Below are 27,348 nucleotides of genomic sequence, written 5' to 3'. Positions count from 1 at the left end.
ATTATTAACACATTTGAATATGCTTATAACTGTTTCTACATTTCTTTATTTTCAATGTTTTCCTACGTTGGTCATATTTTCTGCTCAATTTCAATAATACGTACCTGTCCACAAAATATAATAACTCTTTTCTTCACAACACAAATTCTCATAACACTCAAAATCGAAATCGAACACCGAATTGCCATCTTTGAATACGCCGAACTATTCTCATCATTATACCCTAATGTCTCATGTCAGCATGCATCCACTGAAAATAGTACCAACAGCACGCAGATTTTCACGTCTGAAAATATTACATTAAACTATCTAGCGTGAATTTAAAAAAAATGCTATGTCTTTCCTTGAAAATTTACGTATTTTTCATATTTCAGGTGCTACTCTCACGCATTTAGCTCGAAATTCTTTGTGGATGCTTCGTTATACATTTTAACGATTTAATGAAAATAGTGAAGATCGGAATATGACTTAGCTTTCGTGCCTTTATCTAACAATTGATTGCTAGGGAAAAAAAAGGTGAGTAAAGTCAGGGAAATTAAGGTTACAAATTTTACAGTAGCCCTGTAAATATACTTTTTTCTTTTTTTTGGTAAGAAGTTTTCAATTTAATACACTGCTTTGCTGAACATTCAAAATTTATCGGACATATTAATCAGCATATTGAGTTGCTGGCTAAGACACACCAACTTCATTTGCTTTATACAATAATTATTGCTTTTTATAGTTATCGTTGTTATTTAGCAACAGTTAAACTCTCTTTAATGTAAAGTGTTTCATGCTTATTTTCAATGTTCCGATGTATAGTTATCTCATAAATCTTGCATGGCACACCTTATCAATAAATATTACTCTTCAATCCTTTTTCTTAAACTTATATAATTGTATGGTAGTGTTCATTTTGAATACAACTCTTCAACTTTAAAAAATAATTTTCTATGATATATATGAAATACGACATTTTTTAAAAAAAAAAATGCTTGTCTTTAGATATTTATAAAGGAATAATTTTTAAAATCAAGAAATACTGAAAATTTCAAATAATATGGAAAGATTGGCAATTTATCCATAAAAATGAATACATTATTTAAAATATTTACAGCTCATACTGAACTGAACTACATCTTTGATAACTTTTTTCTTTCCTTATTATGAAGCAATGGTATGGTGTGGCTCCTTGACAGTTGTTACCATTTGCTCTGCGTCAACATAAAATCTCGGTTTACTAATTGCTACATTATGATTCGCTTATCTTCATTACGGTCTGTACGCTGTAAGTTGAAATCATTCCTAATACTGTAGCGATATTTTCTTACATTCTTTTTTTATTATTATTTTGCTCACCAAACACCACACATCCATACCATATATTAATAATTTACTTATTTATGCACTTATTCAAGTGGTTCATTATAAACAACTTTTCGCAGAAGATACAGCTAATATGTGCCGAAATATTAGATGAGGCAAGCATCAAAGTCCCTAACTATCATCTATCTTGATTCTATAGTATAGCGTTGCTTAGTGCGTTTATATAATTGACCCTGATTCAGTAGTGAGATGATTCGCTTATATAAGAACAATGTCTTAACGTTAGTAGATTCCACTTCAAATTTTTAAGATTAGAAGAAAAATATTTAAGTTATGATAACGTAAATATATATGTAACGTAAAATAAATTGTAATATTAAAACAGAGCTTCCGGTTAGACGAATAATCAGCACGTGTGCCTTCTGCAGAATATGTATGCAATAATTTTTCCATACTTCTGCCTATAATTTTATGAAATAATTTTTTTTATTTAACGAAGTCGTTTACTGATATTTGAACAAAGAAGTCATCAAATAAATAAAAGTAAATGAAATGAAATTTTTGAGTTTTACATCCCGTGGTTATGCCGGATAGGCTAAAGAAGACGGTGATGAGGGGAAATGAAAGAAATTGTGGAATGAAGAAAGTGGGAGACAACGGGAGAACCCCGAGAAAACCCACCCACACGGTGTTTGTCTAACACAAACCTCAATTTCCGCGAGCTGGGATCGATCTAATGACTCCATGCACTAGATGTGAACGCTCTACCACTGAGCCACCGCGACGCTCGAAAGAAATGAAGACTACAAAGTAACCAATCACATTTTTTTAACCAGTAGATTGAAATTTTATTAGGGTGTTGCAGGTTCAGTTTATTAAGTTATTGCATCGAAATTGAAATAAAGTGATGTGAAAATAAACCTGTATTTTACCATTCAACCCATACACTTCGTAGTTGAAGTTCCAGACAATAATTATTCATAATGTACATGTATTAACAGAGTTCTTCATAGATATAACAAAAAGACATATAGCCACTAAGGTCAAAGAGTATTCAAGATTCGATAAAGAGGATGATGAGATACCTTCAGACTTGCCACAACATCTTCATGCGTTCAAACACAGGTCAATGATATTTAAATGCTACACAGAACAAATTCGTTCATTAAGAGGAATGTTTATGAATAGTTTTGTACAAGAATGAACAACCTAGTTTGAATCTTGACAAAAACCAATTGAACAACAAACGAGTTAAAATAGTCAAATGTCATCTGGAGCACAAGTCTGAAGATTGCATGGTACACGACAAGTTTATTTTCGCACAACATTACTTCCGGACATATTTATAATTTTGTTGCAAAAACTTACCGCAACTAAATCTGCAACAACTTATTAAAAATTAGCTTAAGGCTAAAGAGGGTGTAGTGAGTGTTTCATTTTTATTTATTTATTTATTTATTTATTTTGTTATTTTACCAGCTAACAAATTAGTCTAAAAAAATATAGAGTCACAGGTATATGGATATTTCACCAGCATATGGATAAATGTATAGGAAACGTTATTGTATAGGAATTCCAGTTAATGCTTTGCGTAAAACAACTATTAAAAGTATGATAAAATATGAAGTATTAGTTTTTGGAGACTTATGGCAAGGCAATTAACAATAGAAAAAATATTGAATGCATCACGTTATTGATAAGAGGAAGATTGGAATATTAAGAAAAGTTTCATAATGGGAGATTTGTAAATGTGTTCGTTTTATTAAAACGAAAGAAGGAAGGAATTTAAAGAGTATGGCTTTTGTTGCTGATAATATCAAGTTATTTATACATATTTCTATTATTGGAAGGAAAGTCTTTATTTCGATATCTCTGTACTTCAAGGATGGATAACATGTTAAGTGGTTGGTGTTTTAATGAAGACGGGAGTTCCTATCGAAAATTTCGGCAGTTACTATATGACTGACGTATACAAGATTACTTCAAGTTACTAACGATTCTCTCTTGTTGCATGTTCCAGTGACGTCGCTCCATACATCAAGTAAAGTGGCTTCACAACATTTGTTGGAGTAAAATTACTTATGGGTAGCTACTTGGCCATAAGACCTAAGTTTCCACATCTTGTGCCGAACACTTACGGTAAATAGAACCTGATACCCGGTGAGCGTGGCGATGGATGATTGCAATTTCACAGAACAATCAACTTAAACGCTCTACAGTTCTGGAGGCCAAAATGTGAGGTCATCATCGCTGCTTTTGTTCGTCGCACTAATTCAGGAACGTCACACTAATTTTCCTTTTCACTGCAACAACCTAAGTGACTGAGTCTATTTTATTTATTTATTTATTTATTTTGTAAGAGCTTAAGTATCCTGAACCAGTTACACATTAGATGTGACATGCAACTATCTCACCACGTTGGACGTTCGTGAATACATAGTTTTACTCATTCGGTTCTCTCACTCATTTAGTACGATTATTAATGTTGTCCATATCTATGTGTCCCAGACATATATGGTTTCCCTTTGTAACTGAAAAACACACTTCTTGTGTTTGATACCATTATTAGGTGAAGTCTGTAATACTAATGATAATACACTATTTCTTACTATCTTTTATGGTGCGAAATTGTTAATCGTTTTCCACAGATCCAAATCTGTTTTCGAGACTTCTATTTATATGTTAACTATTATCTTAATCCACAGTTCTTATGCCAGCTTCACGGATGTGAACTAGTGCAAAATGAGATTGGTTAGTGTTAATCAAAGCTTAAGTAAATTTATAGAATAGTTAATGCAAATGTATATGAATAATTCACAGTATTGTTTATGAAATAGAAAAGAGCTTGTCTTAAAAAATCATACAGGAGAGGAAAATGTAATGATATGATAAGAGAAACACCATTAAGCATGATATTGCGCTCAGAGTTACATAATTCAATTTACAGCTTGAAAAAAATAAAAATAGGTTTTGCCTATTTTTCTCCAGCTTCGAAATATATTTGTTTCTGATTTCAGGTGTTTTGTTGGAATTAATCCAGAAATTGAATCCAAATCCGCGTAAAGCGAGAGAAGATACAGCAATATGATACTTATAAGGATTATCCGTAGCAAATTTTTGACTTCTATGAAAGAACTCTGTCAGTTTATAAACGGAATATTGACTAGACTGATCATTTCTTTTTATTTCATGTACTATCATTTGAGAATTAAATATGATGAGAGATTTAAAAATATATTGTTTTCATTTGTTTTTACTAAGTCCTGTTAGTTTATGTTTAAATCTTTAAGTATTTATTTTCCGTAGCGTAATTTCAGACTTTGCCAGGTAGGAGTAATTTATTGAAGAGCATGTGATTCTCAAACCTCGGGGGACAATTATCCTCCTTGCCCTTCCCAAATGACTCCCTGCTTCTTTCTCGCTGAAAACCTTCTTCTGATCTCTGTACATGTGGACGTAACTCTGGTTGTATTACTGTTACAAAGAAAAAGTGTAAATACATACACGTTTTTGTATACAAACTACTGTATATTTCTGAATGCAAGACTAGGTATTTTGCAGCAATTTTGTGACCGAAATTATGGAGTCGTCTTGCTTTTGCGACATATGATGCAGAGTTTTTCTTTACTGAACAGAATCACGAGTTTCCATTAAACGATAACTTTACCCATTTCCTTGACTACCGCTTTAGCCTTCGATGTTTGCAGATTCAGTGCAGAGGCATCATTTGGGAAGGGCAGGGACAATTGCACCCCACTTAGCACTTAGTTTGAGAAATACATGCTTTTTAATAAATTGTGTACTAATATTCTAATGAAAAAACGTGAAACTCTTATGTCAGTGAACAATGTTGTTTCTCCTGACAATAACCTGAAATAACACTATTGATCCAGTGGATCCTTCTAATAAGAAAGAGTAAGTGAGGTTCCTGTTTGATTGAATTTTTAGTGTAGTTTTGAAAATATGTCCAGTAAGTGCTATATATGTATTTTTGTAATCCTTTGTTAAAAATATGGTGGCTCGTCTTACTAATTATGTGCGAAGGACCTCCGATATACCGTGTCGATGCGTTAACCACTATGCCATCAAGTCCGTCTCTTAGGAGAGTCACTCACTCTCGACGTCGATGCTCTACACTCAGACCATGGGCTGTACCAGAGAACCACTGCTGTGCTCGGACAATGCCTGTGTCTGTGCATTGAGCACCTATGACGGTTGTGATTTCATATAGATGTTAATGGAAGAGGAAACAACATATTTTTAACACACCAGTTCCTCTGTAGATGTGAATTCTATAATGCACAAAGAATGAAAAACTGATCCACTAGACCAAGACTCAAACCCGGGATCTCCGGCATGTCGTGCCGATGGGTTAACCACTATGCTACCCCGTCCGCCTCCCAGAACAGCCACTCACTCTCGAGATCGGTGGTTCCCACTCGGACTCCGTATAACCCACGTGCTTCGGGTGGAGAGCACTGACCTCGAGAGTGGGAGAGTGAGTGGCTATTATGGAAGGCGGACTGGGTGGTATAATGGTTAACGCATCCACACGGTGTGCCAGAGGTCCCGGGTCTGAGTTCTGGTGCCGTCGGTCATTGTTTTCACTGTTTGTGGGAATAGAATTCACATCTACATAGGATCTAGTATGTTAAAAAAATTGGTTGTTTCCTCTTTCATTAATATCTATATTCCGGCAAAATTACTACGAAATTTCCGTTAAAATATTTGAAAGTCCGGGTGAAATTAATGGAATTATTCCGGTGAAATTACTGTAAATGTTTCAGTAAAATATCTACAGGTCAGGTGAAATTCATGGAATATCCAGGTGAAGTTACTGCAAATTTTCCGGTGAAATGTCTGAAGATGAGGGGAAATTCATGCAAATATTCCGGTAAAATTACTAAAAATTTCCGGTGAAATATCTAAAGGTCAGGGGAAAGTCCTGGAATATTCCGGTGAAATTACTGCAAAATTTCTGGTGAAAATGTGACATCCCCGATTGTCATATATTTCACCGTAAAAATTCCGGTATTTTTTTAAGAGTGTATATTTATTTGATTCATTATTTCCAATGTCCCTCATTGCTTCATTGTTCCAAGTTTTACGTTCATCTCAAAGTACAGATTTCGAGAACTAGAATACTTTTTTTGTCTTCTCGTAATGCCACATTTCTGCTTCGTACAATTTGATACTCTTCATTTGAGTCCTTTCTGTAACTCTTCATTAAGTGACAGGTGGTATGCTTGCTTCCCACCATAATAATCACAATCTTCCTAAAGATTTTCTCCATTTTCCCCGTCGTTTCTATTTAAAGTTTCTATTTAATATCCTCGTTGATAATACTACCTAGGTATTTAAATATAGTCAGAGATCCTTCGTGGCTAAGCAGTTCACGAATGCACCTTTGGTGTCGGAGACCTGTGTTCGATTCCCGGCAAGAACTCATGTGGTTCAGCTCTCACATAAGCTGTAAACCCACGTCTTAAATATAGCCACGCTGCTAAAAGGGACGCTAAACTAAACTGAAATCAAAGTAAATTAAACATAAGCACCTATTCTACTGCCCTTTTCAGACATCTATCACAGCCTCAATCATCTAGCTTTTCTTGCTGCTTTTCTTTTTCATATTTATTTTCATCTTATATTACTATCAGAGCCTTTCTTTGTGTTGTTTGGCATCATGTTAGTCCTCGATTCATTTCTTAACCATATTCGTCCTCCTATAATCGCGTTCCCTGATCAAACTATTTAACGCTACTCTTCCAGATATTACATCATAATTCTTGAAAGAAAGCATTTTTTTTGTCAAATGCTTCTTTCTATTCACCATCCTATATCATTTCTTGTATTCATATGGTTCATATGTGGGTTTCTTCCGAACCTTTGAGCTTCTCTCCCAAGCTTCTTTAGCATCTTCATCCAAATTATCAAAGTAAACCAATTAAAACTCTTCTAAGCCAATGAACACAACATGCACTTCCTCCCTTCCCTTGTCTAAACGTCTTTCACTATTTTACTCAATGGAAGCTAATTGCCTCTTTATGTTGTCTTCTCCCAAATTAAACTCTTCAACTTCATCGTTCACAGAATCTCTTTCATATTTAACCCTCAATTTTTGTTGCGTGTGACGTGAAAATAAGATACTGGGGGAAACACATTTTCACTTTACTTCCGTATATATCTCCTCATTTGAGCGATATATGTACATCGGTCACCGTAAACTTTAGGCTGATCGTAGTGTCTATTGAGGGCATGTTTTAGTACTCAAATAAAGCGAGCGTAGTCCCTATCACTGCGAAATTAAAATACCGCTAATTTTACAGTAACTATGTGATATCTTCAAATAGATAAAAGATAATCGAAAAGTGGATCAAGACCTCCCTAGACGATGTTATTTTGCATAAGGTACCGTTATCACGAGTCACCTAGCAGCTTTCCGTTTGTAGCTTTTTAGAAACGCGAAAATATATGCCAATTTTCTAAATGACTGGAAATCGAAAGCAGATAACTGTGTCATGATAACGGTATCTCACGCAGAATAATATTGTCTCGGGAGATCTTGTTCCACTTTTCGATTATCTTTTATCTATTTGAAGTTATCACATAATTACTGTAAAATTAGCGATATTTTAATTTCGCAATGATGAGGCCTCTTAAGTATGATCACATTATTTGTCTGCAATCGTTGCTGGTTGAGTGGCTGCAACAGAGACTACTTTGACTAACCAAGCAGTGTAGCATATAAAAAAAAAATATTTCTTTGAAAGTGACACACATCAGATGGACATTGTAATAACACCAAATTAATACTTAACAACAGATATATCTTTCATTTCCTTTGCCCGTCTTTACTTGTTCTATATGAAAAACTAAATACCTTACAGCATTGATCCATTTCATAACTACACAAAATATTGGGGGAACACGTCCCCCTGTCCCCCACGCCAGAGATGCCCGTGGCGTTATCATTGATTGTGGTAAGTTGCATTTCATTATCTCATGACAAATAAGCAAAAGAAAATGATAAATTTTGTATTATTATTAGTAAGGCAGGCTCTTAAGTATCTCAATGGTATTTAAGTTCATGACTAATCATCATTCACTGACATATAATGAGGTTCCGTTTATGGAAAGTGAATTTTCAGAGCTGGAATACTCTGTGACTAATTGTTATGGGGTAAATATAGGATAAAATTAGCTCAATAAGCACAGAATAAAACAAATGACGGAAATGAATTGTTGTCTTGATGACTGTCTATCTAAGCCAATTGACTGTTCAACTGTACATTAGTTTATTCGTTTTAGTAATTGAGTAGGTGGAGAGAATATGAAACGATATTAAAATAGCCTTAGGGCAAGAAAGCAATATTAATCTTCAATACAAGATGAGGTAGGAACAGTATTTTTTTTTTTTAATCGGCTGAGAGCATTTGTTTCCACTTCTTTTAATATCCTTGCAGACAAAGAGTTTTTTTATATAATGAGTGAGGAAAGTTAAACCATGAGATACTTATAATTAACATTCCATGTTGGACAGCAGCGAAACATTTGTGTTAATAGCGACAGAGGGAGAAAGCACAGGAATACAATATAAAACAGAGGAAAGTAACTACATGCCTTTTGAGTCCATTTCCAAGCAACGGGAAACGAAAGAAAAGACTTTGAGACGCGTTTGTTTGATTAGAAAGCTAAGGATTCCAGGCGGTAGGTATATATGGTTCATTGATTATCATGGCGATACGAAAGACTCCAGATATGGCCAGTTGATGAGATTCTTTCATAAGATCTGAGTGACCATTATTCACAGCTGGAAGCAGTAAATAGCTTTTCCATGTCCATTCAGGGGCCTTGGATATTTGACCAACAATGCTTCACTTAGCGGAAATCACCGTAATTTTTCACATTGGAATGAAAGACATTTTTGACTGTCTGTTTTCCGTATTTCATTTTATTTGTCATAGCTGCCTGTTGAGTTAAATTAACACCTGTACTGTACTAAATGTGAAAGTTCAGTCATTCATTTCATATTATTTGAATAAAGTTGTTAGAATTGCCCATATTCCCCAGGGGTATTTCCAAAAATTGGCTGACGCAACATGCTCCACTCTTGTATATCATTAAAATCATCATTATCATCGTCATCATAGTCAAATATTGTCAATCCACTGCTGGATGAAGATCTCTCCATCTATGGGCATCCCGTTTTTTCGGTGATTATTCCTCAATGGTATGTCCGATCGGGACAGTGACGCCTTACAATACTCAGCGCGCATTCTAGAACCAACATGTTAAATTTGACGGAGAACGGTTTAGAATCTCGGAGGAGTATCCGGACTAACGAACACCTACATCAAGTAAAGAGATGCTTTGCTCCAATAATAATCTGCCTTCATTTATTTATTTATTTATTTATTTTAATTTTGCGTATGATTTAGGAACTAAAGATCCGAAATCGTAACATTTCACAACCGAACCACCATGTCATGTTTAATACAGATCGGATGTATTTGGCTGAGCTTGTACAACAGCCTGTATCAGTGGCTTATTTACGATTTTGTTTCGGGGGGGGGGCTTTGCTAACTTTTGAAAGGGGGTTTGCCTGAAAATGAGAAAATTCAGCAAGATATTTCATATACTTTACTATAGTAAGTAAGATTTCCGGGGGGATTAAGCCCGGAAGACCCATAAATACGCCACTGCCCTGTATATACATCATGTTTCAAAATTAATATTCGGGTTTTTAAGGCTTTGTAGTATTTATTGCATTTAACGCAAAATAAAATTGGAAATCACTATGTTTGTGACTGTAAATCTCCTGAACTGCTCGACCGATCTCGATCAAATTTGAAACATGGATGAGGTTTGGGGCTGGGCTGGTTTTAGGCTATTTACTTTGATGGTAAAACTGAGGGGAGGGGGAAGGAGAGGGGAAGGGGTAAAAAATAAATAAAACTCAATAACTCTTGAACCACTCGACCGATCTTGATCAAATTTTTAAAATAGATGATGCTCAAACCTGGGATCGTTTTTATGATTTAAATTTGACGGAGCAACGTAGGGGAGGAGAAGAAGGGAGATATATAAAAAATCAATTTATATAGGACTTAAAGTGACTATTTTTGTAACTTAATAACTCTAGAACTATTTGACCGATCTCAATCAAATTTTCAAGATACATGACGTTTGGATCTAGAAACATTTTTGTTATTTCACTTTAACGGTTGATCCTAGGAGAGAGAGAAGGGAGGGAACGTATAAATAAAAACTAATAAAACCTAATAATGTTTGAACCATCCAACCAATCTCGATCAAATTTTCAACATATATGAAGGTCGGGACTCGGGTGTTTTTTTATCGTTTCACTCTGACAAGCCGAATTAGGGCAGGAGGAGGAGGAGATATATGTAAAAAATAAAATAAAATAAAAACGACTGCCTTTGTGACTTCATCACTCTTGAACCACCCGACCGATCTCAATCAAATTTTCAACATACATGAGTTTAGGTGTAGGAATTACTTTAGGCTAGGGGGCGCGGTGGCTCAGTGGTAGAGCGTTCACCTCCGGTGCTTGGGGTCCTTTATTCGATCCCAGCTCGCGCCGTGTGGACTTTGTGGTGGACAAACACCGTGCTCGTGGGTTTTCTCGGGGTTCTCCCGTTTCCTCCCACTTTCATCATTCCCCCATTTCACTCATTTCTCATTATCACCGTCTCCTTTAGCCTAACCGGCATAACCGTGGGACGTTAAACTTAAAGATTTCATTTTTACTTTAGGCTATTCGCTTTGACGATGCAACGTAGGGAAGGGGGAGGGGGAAAGAAATTTAAAAATGATCAAAAATGACCGATATTAGTGTTGAATTCGTAATTTTCGGGGTCGATGAGAGAAACAGTGACACTTCTTATGCTGTTTCAATTAAAGTTCAGCCCTGATTGTTGGGGAGGGAGGTACAACGTAGGGGAGGGGCATAAACATTTAAAAAGTAATCGAAAATGACTAATATTGATGTTGAATCCATAATTTTAGGAGTAGCTGAGATTAACAGTGACAATTCTCATGCCGTGTGCAGCAGCACGGAAGCGGCGGAGGGGGAGCTATATATAATAATGATCGAAAATGACCAATATTAGTATCTAAACCATATTTTCGCGATCATTCAAATGAACAATGCCATTTCCGATGCGGTTTAAATCCAAAATCCTCCGCCACTTGGTGGAGGGGAGAGAGATACATATAAAAATGATCGAAAATGGGCACTATCAGTGTCGAATTTATAGTTTTCTGGGTCCCTTAGATGAACAGTGATACTTTCGATCCTGTTCAAATCCAAATTCAAACCTGCAACTTGGGGGAAGGGGAGGAAGAGATATCTAAAAATCATCGAAAATGACCGATATTAGTGCTGAATCTACATTTTTGGGGGTCGCTGAGATGAAAGGTGACACTTCCGATGCCATATCCTGCAATATGGGAAACGGTTTTATATATATATATATATATATATATATATATATATATATATATATATATATATATATATATATATATATATATATATATATATATATATATATATATATATATATATAAATGGTCACAAATGACCGATATTAGTGTTGAATCCATAATTTTCGGGGTCACTAAGATGAACATTGATACTTACGATGCAGCATAGATCCAAATTCAGCCATACAACTTGGGGTATTATGGAAGAGGGACATCATAGTTTAGCATGAAATGTAAGTTATTATCATTCTACAACATCGTATTATATGATCTTCGGAACTTGGTGACAAGCTACAAGGTTCGTATCATAAGATATAAATATAAAAAGGTAAGAAAAATGGCAATAAAATACATGAAATACAAAGATGTGCATTTAAATTGTTTATTTCATCCCAGCGAAGCGGATAATATATGCTAGTTATAACTAATATATCAAATGAAAGAACAACTCAAACAGTTTTTGCTACAAGTTTTCAATGTGAACACCATTTGTTACACGGCACACATCGAGTCGCGTCGATAAGTCCTTCCCAAACGTTGATCAATGTGTTTGGAGTATTTATTGCAACAACTGCTTCTATCCTCTTTCTTGGGAGTGGAGACACATACATATAATCATTTATGAATCCTCAAAGGTAAGAATCCCATGGCTTCAGATCTGGTAAACATGCAGGCCACGCAAAGCAAGCTGTGACGTTCGGCTCCTTGCGGCCAATCCAGCGGTCGGGTACGTATAACATCGTTTAAGCAATCTCTTTTAACGGCAGACGGAGGAAGCAGTGCATGTGTAGGTGCGCGTACAAAACTGTTTGAGTTTCTCATTCATTTAATATATTATTTATAAGTGTACGTAAAATGTAATAAATACTACAAGGCCATTAAACCCCGTTATTCATTTTGAAGCACCCTGTATAATGTTTTCATTATCTTTTTTTAAAAAAATAGAAAATCAAGTGAAGAAAAAACTAAAAAATGATGTCAATTCAATTTGTTGATTGAGTAATGGTTAAGGGAATGTCACAAGCGAGGCTATTTGTCCTCGTCACCCAGTCAGTTTGCGTGCTGTGAACAAATTACTTAAGTTTATTACATCCAGTGAGCTATTTAATATTACTCTTCTATTTATAATAACCGTTTAGTAAAATGTATTTTGGAAATAACGGTGGTATTGCTGGAAGGTACAGAAAGTTACACACTTTTTTAATTTACTGAAAACTGTACTCAAATTGTCCTTTCATTCTGAAATGATTTACGTAAGTAATTTCGTCAAATGGAAAGAACTTTTATCCCCGACTGTACCATCTTTGCCCAATTAAGATATGCTTTCAATTTAAATTTTCGAATTTGGTATCACAGTTTTTTTTTTTTTTTTTAAGTTTCCCTCACTAGAAATGTTCTAAATTTCTGAAGATATCTCACAGTTCAAACCCAGTCAGAAACACTGGAACAAATTTGAAACGAATACTATTAAAAATATGTTCATTATCATCAATATTATGCTATACACTTTCAACTTCTCTGAAAGAAGTTATAGCTCTAAATAAATGCCTTACTTCATTACTTTATTTTTTTTAAAAAAATAACGAGGGTCTACCGAGGGTTTACTCTTCAAAGTGGAATCCAAATCAGTACGCGGATTTCTATTCAAGGTAAGGTACTCCCACCGGATCCATATTCACAGAAAGCGTTAGCTGCAATCCTGTACAAATTCTGACTTCTTTAGTTGATGACATCACATATTCTCTGTCGGGGACCCAATCCCATCCATACTCTCAGAATTCCTTTCATGAACTATCACAAATTCCCTACTCCTTTGTTGATGACGTCACAAATATCCCACCCGAAATCCAACATCCAACCCAATCCATACTCACAGAAATATTTGGACAAAGTATCAAAAATTCTCTTCTCGTTTAGTCGATGACATCACAAGTATTGCACCAGGGATCAACCTGCCCCATACTCACAAAAATCGTTTGATTAAGTATCACGAATTAGTTGATGACGCCACAAACATCCCACCAGGGATCAAACTCGTTCCATACTCACAAAATAGTTTAAGTGTCCTCATCACAGCGAAATTAAAATACCACTAATTTTACAGTAATTATGTGATATCTTCAAACAGATAAAAGATAATCGAAAAGTGGAACAAGAGCTCGCTAGACAATATTATTTTACATGAGATACCGTTATCACGACTCATTTATCTGCTTTCGATTTTCAGCCATTTAGAAAATCAGCATTTATTTTCGCGTTTCTAAATGGCCGCAAACGGAAAACTACTACGTGGCTCGTGATAACGGCAAAGTAATATTGTCTAGCGCGCTCTTGTTCCACATTTCGATTATCTTTTATCTATTTGAAGATATCGCATATTTACTGTAAAATTAGCGGTATTTCGCAGTGATTAGGCCCCTATTAAGTATCACGAATTTTTTTTACTCCTTTAGTTGATAAGGTCACAAATTTTCCACCTGGAATCAAACCTAGCTCATTGTAAAAAAAAAAAAAAAAATAGTTTGGTAAATTATCACAAATTTCCAATACTTTAATCGATAATGTCAGAAATTGAGACTATCTTAAATGGAAAAAATGAATGTCTATTATACATTCTGACTATGATTTCATTTACAGATGTTAGATAAACAATGGAAGAAAAGGGCAAAACTTATTTCCTTTTACGTGTTTATGACAGCATCACGATGAAGAAAAAAACTTTCCATGAACTGACAACACTGTCAGCATTTCGTGTATCTTCAGCAAATACGTTATTTTGATTTGTTGATTTTTCTGTGACAGTTGTTTTAGTCTGTCACACATGCTGCAAGTGTGTGATCGTTTTGAAGGTGTGTCAGTACTTGTGTAAACCAAAGCACATTTTTATGTATATAGTTCGTTTTAATATAGAGCTTGGAATAAGCAAAAAGGAAACAGCAAACTATACAAATGTTTTCTTTGTGAAGATATTTTTCTTTATTACCACGTAAAATAAACAATATTTGCTCAAAACGTGTCTCACTTTGGTTTCATTATGTTCAATGTTATATTTACATAGTGTCAACTTAAAAACTAAAATTACTGACGCAGCTGCTTTATATGTCTCTATATTTAAACGCGAAAAGGTTTCCTTCCTTCTCATTTGATCTGTGTAGATCAGGCAGTGGCAGTGGTTTCGTAGGAGAAGATGAAGTATTTTATAGTCTTATGTTTGATGCCTTTGCTGACAACGCCACAGAAAAATCCACCAGACAACAATACGAAACCGATCGTTCATCTGTTCGAATGGAGATGGCAGGATGTGGCCGCAGAATGTGAAAGATTTCTGGCACCACATGGATTTGGAGGTGTACAGGTGAGTCTGAAAAGTAGTATTTTCTGGTCATCAAAATGGCTGTCAAGTAAGCTTCGCAAACTAGTGATATTGAATTACAAAGACATATCGGGGGGGGGGGTCCAGTGGTAGAGCGCTTACCTTTGGTGCGTGCTGTCCTGGGTTTGGTCTCCGGCCAAGCAGTTTGTAGTGGACAACAGGTGGGTGCGGTAGAAGTTAGGGAGGCCCGACCCAACCATATTATAGTTCATTTGCAAGTCTACCGTGAACATTTTAGGGGGGAGCAGTGAAACTTTAGGGGGGCACCTAGCCCCCCCGTGGATACGGGCCTGGTGGATAACATTGTTCTTTGTACTCCCGTTCCCTTCCACATTATCATTCCACTATTTCTCCCATCATCGTTCACTTGCCTTAATCATCCTCTCCCCTTAGCTTCAAGGGTATAATCGTGTGGCGTTAAACTGAAAGAAAGATTTTTTGCAAAGAAGCATCATTAAATACAACAAATCTTTTCGAGGTGCTATTCCAGTTTACGAATCCATAGATTTTTTTAAAATTTACAGAAAAAATATCTAATGTCATTTGTTATAAATAAATAATCAAAATACATATACTGATTTTACATCTGACATCTCTAATAATGTTGAAAATGTAATCCAAAGTGTACCCTTGTAAGCATGTAGTACTCCATAGGAAACGTCAGACTAGCATGTTCATGACCGACTACCATTTGTCATGACCAGCATTCTTCAAAGGAAGCCCTCGTGTCAAGGTATCTATAACGCACCGAACACTAACGCCCATGGAACATCTTACGGCCCATGTTAGTTTTGTTTCTCTCTCTCTCTGTCTCTGTCTCTCTCACACACACATATACATACGAGGTGGTATCAAAAAGTTTAGAGCATAGGCGCCGACTTGAAGAAAATATTGGGGGGGGGGAAACAATGAATAAATATATAATCATATTCAGCCGTTTTCTATCAACTGCTGGATAAAGGCCCCCTTCCCTCCAGATCTCGGTCTGCTGCATCCGCTCCACTGCTAAATTCATGACCTAAGTCAAATTTGTGTAAACGCATTAAAACAAATTTAAGTTCAAATTCTGGGAACTAAACTGCATCAAATTGATCTTCACTTCTCATATCAGTGTTACCATAGTGTTGGTTGAAGTTCCAGTGCTCTATTAACTCTTAGGATTTTTGGTAACTTTTGTTACCATGGCGTACTATGGTCTTTGACCTCTTATTTAGGTTCTATAACAGGTACTAAGTCTTTTTTTTAATTAGTCAAGTCAAGGATGGACCAAAGAACACCCCAGATGCGTTTTGGAACCAGATGGTCAACTTGGCTGCGTCAAATGGGTGCGGAAGGGCGTGACTTTTTACTTTTTCTTAAGGCGAATTTCAAAAATTTTTCACGCCTGTAGTTTTCACGATATCAGATTGAAATTGTATGTACCATTGGATATTTCTCAAATTTTTCTGAGTTCTCTACGTGAAGCCGAGTCCGGGCACGAGGACCGCAAATGTTCCTAGGGGCTGATTTTTTTTTTAGAAAGAAAATCAGTTTTCCCGATTTTTCCGGTTCAGGATACGATACGTACATGTGTGTGGCGCCGTTGGAAAGGGCTTGATATACTAAGAAAAATAACGTTTAAGCCATGACTCTAGCCTAAATAGTAATGACGCAGTAAATTTTTATAATAAGTATATACGTATGTGTGTGTATATATATAAAGAGAGAGCCTAAATTCAGACTTTCAACAATTTTTTTGCCCTTTGGTTTTAAGATACAAGATTGGAATTTTGCACACGTATTATGTACACAACAATGTATTTTTTGAAAAAAAAATTCAGATCCGTACGTCAACCCAGACCTAGGCCAGGGGGGCAAAATGTTTTGGTTAGATTTGCAAAAATACTTCCGAGTTTTTCCCTAATTATCTGGTTTAGGTGTATGATACGGACATGTGAGTGATACCGTTGGAAAGGGCTTATTATACTGAAGAAAATGGCGTTTGGACCATGACTCTAGGCTAAAGAGGAATGACGCAGTACATTTTTTAAAAATATTTTATACCTATATAGAGGAAGTTCGGGTATTATGGAATACCATTTTTGTTTCGCTTGTAACTCAGTTAATAATTGCACATTGAAACAAAAAGGAAAACAAGTATACGTCTTACATATTTGGCTTTATTTATGTATATCTTGATAAAGAAATTTCGTTACAGGGGTGGGTAAAATGTATAATTTGTAAAGAAACCACTTTGGAGGGTAATATGAAATAGTCGGGTAATATGGAATACAAATGCTATATAGAAAAGAAATAAGTTTTCTGTTGTAAATACAATGAATATAGTGACAATATATGAAAATTCTGAATGCCAAGCCACAACTGATTGTGATTACTTGCAAAAGTCATAAATATGATACTCTGCTTCAGGATCGGCACAGTCATTGTGTGCTCACATTAAACATGATGAACGCTGGACCCAAGCTCACCTCTTGTATAATCAGAAAATTTGCTGTAATAAAAAATACACTTAGCATTGTTGTCATCATAAACGTATGTTTAATTGCCCAATACCAATAGATATTTTTGTAATCGGAATACAATAGGGAATACCATGCTTTTCTTGCGGGTATTCCATATTTCTCTCCATGCCACCATGGAAACGAAAGAGCTGTTAAACGCATTCGAAGGAGTATAGGATAATGTCGCTTATCAAAGTACCACTCTGTATATCCAACGTCATAGTAAATAAAGAATTTTTGTTCTATTACATTTTAATAGGAAAATACAGGTTGTAAACCACTTACCTATAAAAGTATTCCTGAATAAGAAATCAGGTTTTCACGTCTACCAACACAACGAATGTCACAAACACATGGTGACTCACTGTAGAGCATCATGGAGACGTGAGGTAGTAGTTTCTTTCCTCTCCGCTTGGAAGCAACACATCACAGGCGAGCTAATTTCCTCTATTTATATACATATATGAAAAGATGGGTCACCTTCAGACTTTCAAAAATTTCTCCCGACCTCAGTTTTCAAGATACAAGAACGAAATTTTGCGCACGTATTATGTATATAATAAGATTGTTTTTTAAGACTCAGATCCCTTCGTGAACCCAGGCCCGGGCAGGAGGGCCACAAAAATTTCGATTTTTTTTTCGAAAAATCTCGTGTTTTTTTTTTTTTTTTAATTTTCTTAATTCTGGTGAATAATACGGACAAGAGAGTGGTACCGTTAGAAAGTATGAGCTATCCTGAGAAAACGAAGTATGAACCACGATCCTATGATAAATATTAAGAAAGCAGTAGCTGTTTGAGTGAAAGTCTAAAATTTGCCTCAAAAAGTGGAAATCCTAAAAAGGTTAAACGCCGATTTGAAACGGTGCTTTATATCGAATAAGAAGGCTGCTCCTAATATTGAGTTAAAGGCACAACGTAATTTACGACAGAAATTCTTGCTCCCCTTTGGTAATTCTTCCTCAACTGGATTATATTGGGGGGGCGAGGACCCCACCTTTAAATATTGGGGGGCCAAAAGTGCCCTGCCCCCCCAAAGTCGGCGCCTATGGTTTAGAGGCTAGTTCTGTAACACGCCAACAGATGGCAGCGCATTCCTGCGCGCACATGCACACGGAGCACCGACTTCATAGATCAGTGTCCAAGATACATCCATCGTTCTGTGTACATCGGGGAGCTATGGAGCTGGTGTGATTCTGACCACGTGCGTTACCACATCCACGATTTCATTATGAACAGCAATTTAGGGCAAAGAGCGAAAGTGAAATTTCGTGTAATCTTAGATAAAACTACAGTTCTTAATTACCATAGCACAAATCCATTACACTGAATCAATTGCAATACGCAATAAAAAGAAACAGTAAAAAAAAAAATTGGTGACTGTAATTTGACTGTAATTTGTACACACAAGGGCTATGATATAAAAGAATAAAAATACTGGTGAAGAGAAACAGGAACTGGTTTCAATGCGATAACTTTTGTTGCAACTGACAACTTGACAAAGCAATTGCATTCATAACATCATTCTTATTGAGAAACAAATCTTGCTACACAATTATTAATATAAGGATAAATAGTATATGTTAATGAAGATTTTAGTAGGTTATTTATTTATTTTCAGTTTAGAAAAAAATACACTCACAAATTCTTGCATGTATGGAAGGGTCATTGCAAATTTCCACAATATGTAAATTACTGAACAGCCAGACTGAGATGAAAATTCATATAAAACGGAAAATGTACACTCACGTCCAAAATTATTGTCGCATGTCTATAAATATGTTGTTGTAGGAATATAATTTGATAACGAATTCACCCGGTATTTCTTACAATGTTAGTATGTGTATAATTGGCAAAGACATGTATGTGGCAAATTTCATGTCAAAAGAGCAGTAAATAAGAACAATAGAACGAAAATAAAACTTTCTTGTCCATTTAGCAACATTTTGTTCTACTCATTCTAATTTTCGTATTTATAATTCTTTCCCTATGAAATTTACCACAAACATACATTTCCCGATTATACACATAGTATCAGTATTAAAAGTACCCTGCAAAATCATTATCAAATTATATTCTTACAAGAAGACAGTTATAGATATGCGACAATCTTTTTGGACATGAGTGTATAGGTACAAAGGTAAATGCTTTGAACACTTTTTCTTAATATTACAATGGGTTTTAAGCAGTGGCGGCGATTGGACGTTAAAAGTGGGGGGGCGAGACATGATCTCAATATTTGTATATCAATGTTAGCTTCCCTGGTTGTTTCTAACAATTTGTTTGACGAAAGGTTGTATAATTAATAGGATACTATCTTTTTCAGTTAAAATAGCCTACATCGTATTTCATATTTTATTAAGTAAATTGAGAAAAGCAACGCAAGTAGGTACTAGCCCTATGAAAGTGTAAGAAGAGATTTGATTCCTTGCTCAAGAACATCTTTAAATTGTGCTTGGAAAATTGTATGATGAGATTATTTAATAACGAATTTGTAAAACAGAAAATAGAATGGATAATATTAATCGTAGTAATGCATAATGAGACTTGTTTTGCAAACTGAAGATTAATGAACAACTTACATTTTTAATTCCACACGCCAGTAAATGTACGTTATTACTCTTAGAAGAACAGTAAATACTACAAGCATATGCTACGACATTTAAAGAAATATTTATTTTTGCAGCTTCCCGAAACACGTTCGTTGTCATTAGGTACAGTTTTCACTTTCGTGGAACACATCAAAATACAAGAATACTTAGAATCACTCCACACTCCAGTTACACAAAATAATCCTAAAACCTAGAATTATGTTGAATTCACTAAATTTAATTGTATATACACTCGTACATCCATAAATACACCACTGACTCGTATTACACTGCAAAACAATGGAAAAGGTAGAAGTTGTCTCTTATTACTCTCTTTTTAGTCAGTATTTCTTATTATTAGAAAGAAGAAAAGACATTTTAGCAACTGTTGACTTCTGTGCGACTCAAGAATAACTTGTGAAAGCTTTTTCTTTTAATTTTTTTTTTTTTTTTTTTGAAATGTTCTCTCAATTAGTTTCAAAGCGGTTGACTAATATATCGATCCCTTGTAAGAAGAAATGAAAGTACGCTGGAATTGTTGCAGTCCAATCGGTTAATTTTTGGGCAATTTTACGTGACAATTAAAACCCAATTCTTGTAGCTTTCCGGATCTTGGGTTTTTGGGGTATTTTTTAGGCTTTCAGTCAAGCAGCTACTGCATCGTCACTATTTATCCTAGAATCACGGCCCATACATCATTCTCTTCAGAGTTGAGTTGATTTTAGTTTAGCGTCCCTGTCAGCAGCGAGGCTATATGAGACGTGGACCTACTGATTAACGTGGAATCCGAACCACATGAGCTCCCGCCGGGAATCGAACCCGGGTCTCCCACGCCAAAGGCGCGTACGCTAACCGCTTAGCCACGGAGGAGCTCTCATTCTCTTCAGAATGGAGCAGGCTTTCAAAGGCACCACTTACATGCCCATACCATATACCAGGAGAGGGAAAAAGTGATGTCAAAGGGAAAATTTCGGGGGAAAACATTTTTTTCGCACTTTGGGCCCCTCTGGAACAGCCCTGTGTGAACGTAGAGATCTAAAAACAATATGATAAATACTACTCGGTAGACGGAATGTGTGTACCAAATTTCAAGTTTTTATCTTGAATAGTAAGGGCGGGAGAAATTTTATCAAGAATCCCCACAATGCCCCAACACCATGATCTCAGGTAAAAAAAAAAAATCCTGAGACATCCCTATTTACTCAAGGATTATAATCCGCCAATTATTCTCTTCAGAGTAGAACTGCCTTTCATTCGGTACCATTCACATGTCTCCATCAAGTATCTAAGGCGGAAAAATCCCGAAGAAAGAGATTTTTTGATAAAATATCCCTTTTTTCAACTTTTTGCCCCTCTGAACCCCCCTGTTAATGCAGAGATCTGAAAAAATCTGTTGAATAGTACTCGGTGGACTGTATATTTGTACAAAATTTCAATCTTCTAGGTGCAAAAGTAAGCCCGCCAATATATATATATATATATATATATATATATATATATATATATACACCGACAATACCCCATATTCTCCTATACAGAAGGATATTTTGATAAAAATTCCCTGAGACATCCCTAATTACCCTAGGATCGTGGTTCGCCCATCATTCTCTTCAGAATAGAACTGTCTTTCAGACGGTACCATTTACGTGTCTCCATCATGTATCTGAGGCGTAAAAATAGTGAAAAAGGGATTTTTTATTTTAAAATTTTCTTTTTTTCTTTTTCTTTTTTTTTTACCTTTTTGCCCCCTGGATCTCCCTTCGGCTAACGCAGAAATCTGAAAAAAATTCTGGTAAATACTACTCGGTAGGCTGAATGTTTGGGCAAAATCTCAATCTTCTACGTGCAAAAATAAGCCCGCCAAAGAATAACGAACGTAGGCTTAATAAAAGAAAATATATTGTTTCAAGTTATGACGTCATCACCAACTATGTCTCGACGCAGGAAGGTGTGAAACCATAGTAACGTCTACACTGCCTCTGGACTTGACAAACAAACAAACAAACAAACAAACAAAACGGTCGAAAAAGCTCAAATAGGAGAGTTAAAACGCAATGTACCATGAAACACCCGTATGGTGCAAATTGTACCATAAGATCCCGAAAAGGTTAACTCCACAGGAAGAGTACCAATAGGTGCTCACGCAAGGCAAATATTATATAGTACCATTTTTTCTATGAACCAGTTATAAGATACAAAAACTTTACGTTTCCAAATGAAACTATATACATTAATTGGTCACTTCGAAAAAGTGGGGGGGCAACTGCCCCCCTTTGCCCCCCGAATCGCCGCCCATGGTTTTAAGTATTATCGCAACAGTTGTCTCGTGTTCAGTTTCAGAACCTTCCTGTAAATCATCATCAATTTTAACTTTCCTTAGGCTAGTTGTGATTTTCCTTCAGCATTCCGAGATTAGAGATGAAATTCTCATACTGACTTGTAAATTCCTTTAGTTTCATCAATTCGTAGGTTCTGAGTAGATTCGATAGACTAGAGATAACACATGCAAGACATCACAGGCAACATTTTTCACCTCGATCTTCGCTATTTCGTAGTTTTTCATTTTTCAAATTTAGCCAAGAACAACCAATCAATCAGCAAACTTTTCTTTGAAGCGAAACTTGTCCTCCATCCTCCTATAACATAGGATATCTTAAGCTAGTGAAAACATGAACACACTTCAGCTTCGTCACTTTTTTTTCCCCCCCTAGACATTTCTCTTTGATACTAATTTGGATCTCTCGGAAATCAACTTCAATGTTACTTTTGTGTGGGACGTTAAACTCAAAGATTCAGTTTCATTTTTAATGTTATTTTTTTTCTTTTGAGAAAATTTTATTAATGTTTTTCAAAAAATTTTTTACAGTTTTGGTACTATATCTGAACATTGTTTTTATGGTATTTCTTTTTCTTGAATTTCTTTTAGTTAATATACTAGCAGAATACCCGTTCTTCGCACGGGAAGAATACGTTTCATTTTGGACATAAAGGGCCAAATTTGGATTTAAAGGCATCGGAAGTGTCTCATAGACCACGAAAACTATGGATTCGACACTCATATCAGTCATTTTCGATCATTTTTAAATATTTCCATCTCCTCCTCCTCCTCAAAGTGAAATGATGAAAACCGTCCTAGGTCCGAACCTCATCTTTGTTCAAAATTTGATCGGAATCGGTCTCGTGGTTCAAGAATTAATAAGTCACAAACAGTCGTTTTCATTTTTATACTTATAGATAGATATATGCGAAGTTCCATGCCTTTCTGTTGTCTACAAATATATCTTTGCTCTAAAGGAAGGACAAAGAAAAGGTCTGGAATGAATGTAGCTATAAGGAAATTCTCAGTGGCCCGCGTACCGTAGTCACTATCGCTCTCGCCTTTAGTGCGAGCGGTCCCGAGTTCGATTCCCGGTGGAGGCACTCGGTCGAAAAAGTGTAAAAACGCTTTTTCAGACCCGCCATCCTGAATGAGGTTTTCCTGCGCTTTCCTCTGTCACATCAGGTAAATGCCGGGGTGATACGTAACTTATGTATACTAGCTCCCAAGCCGCTTACTTCATTCTCCAATCTTTCCTTTCTTCTCTTTCCCTGGATAGTATGCTCACTGAGGGATGTCATCCCTGAAAACGTGACGGGCTAAATGGCCTTAGATACCGAAAGCCCAGAAATCTAAAAATCCTAATCCTATGGAAATTTATACCATTGCTATCGAACCATTCGTTTAACACATTCAACAACAATGATAAAAATATAACTAGATTGTAGAATTCAATTCCGTCATAGTACGCGCCTTTGGCGTGGGAGACCCGGGTTCGATTCCCGGCGGGAGCTCATGTGGTTCGGATTCCACGTTAATCAGTAGGTCCACGTCTCATATAGCCTCGCTGCTGAACGGGACGCTAAACTAAAATCAACTCAACTCAATTTCGTCATAATCAAAATCTATTGAGGTTTGTCTTTGCTCCACTACTGAGTTGATTCTGCTTCCTCTAATCCAGTGGTCCCCAATCTTATGTACTTTCCGTCCAGGCCTGTAACCAGCCCAAGAATGTAGCGGGGCCCGGCTGAAGTTAGGGGGGGGGGACCGATGCAACCATATTATAGTTCATTTGCCAGCCTACTGTCAAACTTTTAGGTGGGCCAGACAAAATTTAGTGGGCGGCCCCCTGACCCCCCTTGGTTACGGGCCTGTTTCCGTCTCCGTAAACCTTACATACTTCACCCTCATGGACGCCTCTGCTATCTTTAACTATCAGACTGTATACATGTTTGATTTTTCCCATCAGTGACACACACATATACTTTTAACATACTTTGAATATATTAAAAATGTATAAAAAAAATATCAACTGAAATCAAACGATTGTTTACATAACCAATTCTTCGGTTATATGTGCATTCGTTTACAGATTGCGGCAGAAACATCTGTTAAACATATTTTTTTAAAAAAAAGAAAAGAAAAAGAGCCTACATTTAAATGATCTCTGTATTGACTGACCTCATTCTTTCCTCTCCAGGGAATATGATTCTTTATATCGAAAAAAAAAGAAAAGAACAAAATTACGTATTCTTCCAGGAAAGAAATTTGTCGCTGCGCAGAGGTCAGTGAGTTGCGGCCATGGAAATGAAAAATTCTTTTGGAAGAAAATAAGCTCGGGTGCCGAGAGCACACGGCTGCGACATTGTGTTTTCCACTGCATCTACCGGTAATATTTCAATTTTCAGCTTTCGTAACGCGCACGTGTTACCGTTTATTAAACTGCCTCTAACTATATTCGATTTTTGATTATGACATGTTCTCGAACTACGTAGATTCACAAATATTGATTCTCGGAAGGCAAATGATTTTTGTACGAAGGCGTCAAATATGTAAACCATCCTCTTACGGTAATATATGAATGAGAATACGAAGCTAGTGATGCCAACCTAAAACCTTATAGAATCCCATTTTGAAAGTGGGGCGAGGTGGCTCAGTGGTAGAGCGTTCACCTCCGGTGCTTTGGGTCCTTGGTTCCATCCCAGCTCGCGCTGTGTGGACTTTATGGTGGACGAACACCGTGCTCGTGGGTTTTCCCACTTTGGGGTTCTCCCACTTTCTTCATTCCACCATTTCATTCATAGCTCATCACGACCGTCTTCTTTAGCCTAACCGGCATACTGCGGGACGTAAAACGTAAAGATTTCGTTTCACTTTTTCCCATTTCAAGAGGCAGAAATTCCCATTTTGCTCTTAAATTTCCCACGTTATACTAATAGCAAAATCTTTAAAAGAACATGAAAAATGAAACTGTTGTATCTCACTCATTTTCTTCAATATATGAGTAAGCTACAAGTAAATTTTGATTTTATTTATTTAACAATTTATTTATTTAACAATCACCAGATACAGCTCAGAGGCCATTTTACACTGGATATCAACAACAACAACAACAACAATGGAAAGGATTTGGGAAGGTATCGGCCACGGCCTGTTTAGTAGGTACCATACCGGCATTTGCCTGGTAGTACTGAGGGAAACCCTGGAAAACCTCAGTCAGGATGGTCGGTAGCGGGATTCGAACCCACGACCTCCCGAATGCGAAGCCAACATTCTACCACTTGAGCTACTTCCTGCTTTTATTAAGTAGTTGATGAATAACTATTTTTCTTAACTAAAACAAACAGTTGAAAATGTTGACGGAAACAAGTACATTTTGTCATCAAGATTTAGTATTTACATAATTCCATTGTGTTATCTTATTGTAATGAACATATTCTTCAGTCGTTTTCTGTAGAATGTTTTCCAAGTTGGTTGTTTCCCATTTTCCATTTTCCATTTTTCCTTTTTTTTTTTTTTTTTTTTTTTTGAGAATCATAACTTTACTGCACTCGTATGCGTTTTCCAGTTAAAGAAAAAAAACTTCACAATTAACGATGATTTCAAAATTATTGAGGCTTCATTGACCTACTTTCTAACCATAAAAAAATTGTTCCTGTCGAGGAAAAATCTCATATATGCTACCAATTGCGATGTAAATTCCCTTTAAAGCTTTTCGCGAAATTAATGTCAAAAAATCCTACAAAATGGGATTTTTTCCACTACTTGGCATCACTGTATGCAACCACAATGACGTATAGTACAATTTCTCTAACACAGACTTATTCAATCTGGAATATGCATATATTTCAGAGATGCGCGATGATTTCTCACAAGTACATAAAGTTTAAAATAATCCTTGTCATCCTGGCAGAAGTCACTAACTCCCTGAATCGTAGTTAGGATAACAAACTGAACAGCGAAAGAACGGAAATTGCGTTTAGGAGTAAAAATATTACATGAGGCTTGCAAGAGTTAAAATATAACATAGGCCTAGGAAGAACATTGAATATACACTAGCATTACTTTACTTTAACTAACTAACCGAAACAAAAAAGCTCTCTATTGGGTTTTGTTAATGGGAACTAACTTTTGAAAATGAAAATATCGGACAATCTCCTGGAGTAAGTATACTCATAAGAATGTGACGTCATCGCTCTTCAAAAATGCGAATAATCTGAAAGTTGTTGCTTCAAGAAAATTAAGCAATTCGGAGTTTGAATTTAATAACTTTAGTTATTTTTTAAGCATTTATTAATCTTACTTATTCCAGTTTTGATCGAGCTCATATAATTTTTATGCATTGTATTTAAAACAGCAAAGCAAATATAATTTGCAATATAATTATGACATGCATAAAATATACTTGAAAAATAAGTCTTATCAGTTTCATTGGGGCTGGTAATGTCTTATAATGCCTACATACTTTTACTGCATCTGAATGCATTATTTAATTGGAAGATGTAACTGAGGATGAAGCAGTGGTAGGGTGTTGAAAATGTACTTTGGTTGACAATTAGCAGTTTTGATAATTTGAGTACATTTTCCTGCCTTCACGCACGAAAGGCCCATATCAAAGATAATTACGAGGGTCATTACGAAAGTTTTGAGATGTAAAATAACTTACATACTTAAAATCAATTTAACACTTACGTTTTCTCAAAGTATTCACCATTACATTATACACACTTTTGCATCCTCGAAAACCACTT

At 35.9% G+C, this 27,348-nt stretch overlaps 1 protein-coding gene across 1 annotated transcript in view; it reads left to right on the top strand.

Moving 5' to 3' along the window:
* The first annotated feature begins 14,938 nt into the window (after window positions 1-14,938).
* LOC145671380 (alpha-amylase-like) overlaps window positions 14,939-27,348 on the top strand; it is a 73,786-nt gene continuing 61,376 nt past the window's right edge. The window contains exon 1 of the mRNA XM_081740459.1: window positions 14,939-15,172. Coding sequence (XP_081596585.1) covers window positions 15,005-15,172 — 168 coding nt within the window. The 5' untranslated portion in view covers window positions 14,939-15,004. The remainder of the gene's footprint in view (window positions 15,173-27,348) is intronic.

The sequence above is a fragment of the Thermobia domestica genome, chromosome 15 (assembly GCF_964235325.1).
Source record: "Thermobia domestica chromosome 15, izTheDome1.hap1.1, whole genome shotgun sequence".
Taxonomy (NCBI): Eukaryota; Metazoa; Arthropoda; class Insecta; order Zygentoma; family Lepismatidae; genus Thermobia; species Thermobia domestica.
The sequence above is the reverse complement of the archived record's forward strand: the minus strand, read 5'-3'. Positions and strand labels throughout refer to the sequence as shown.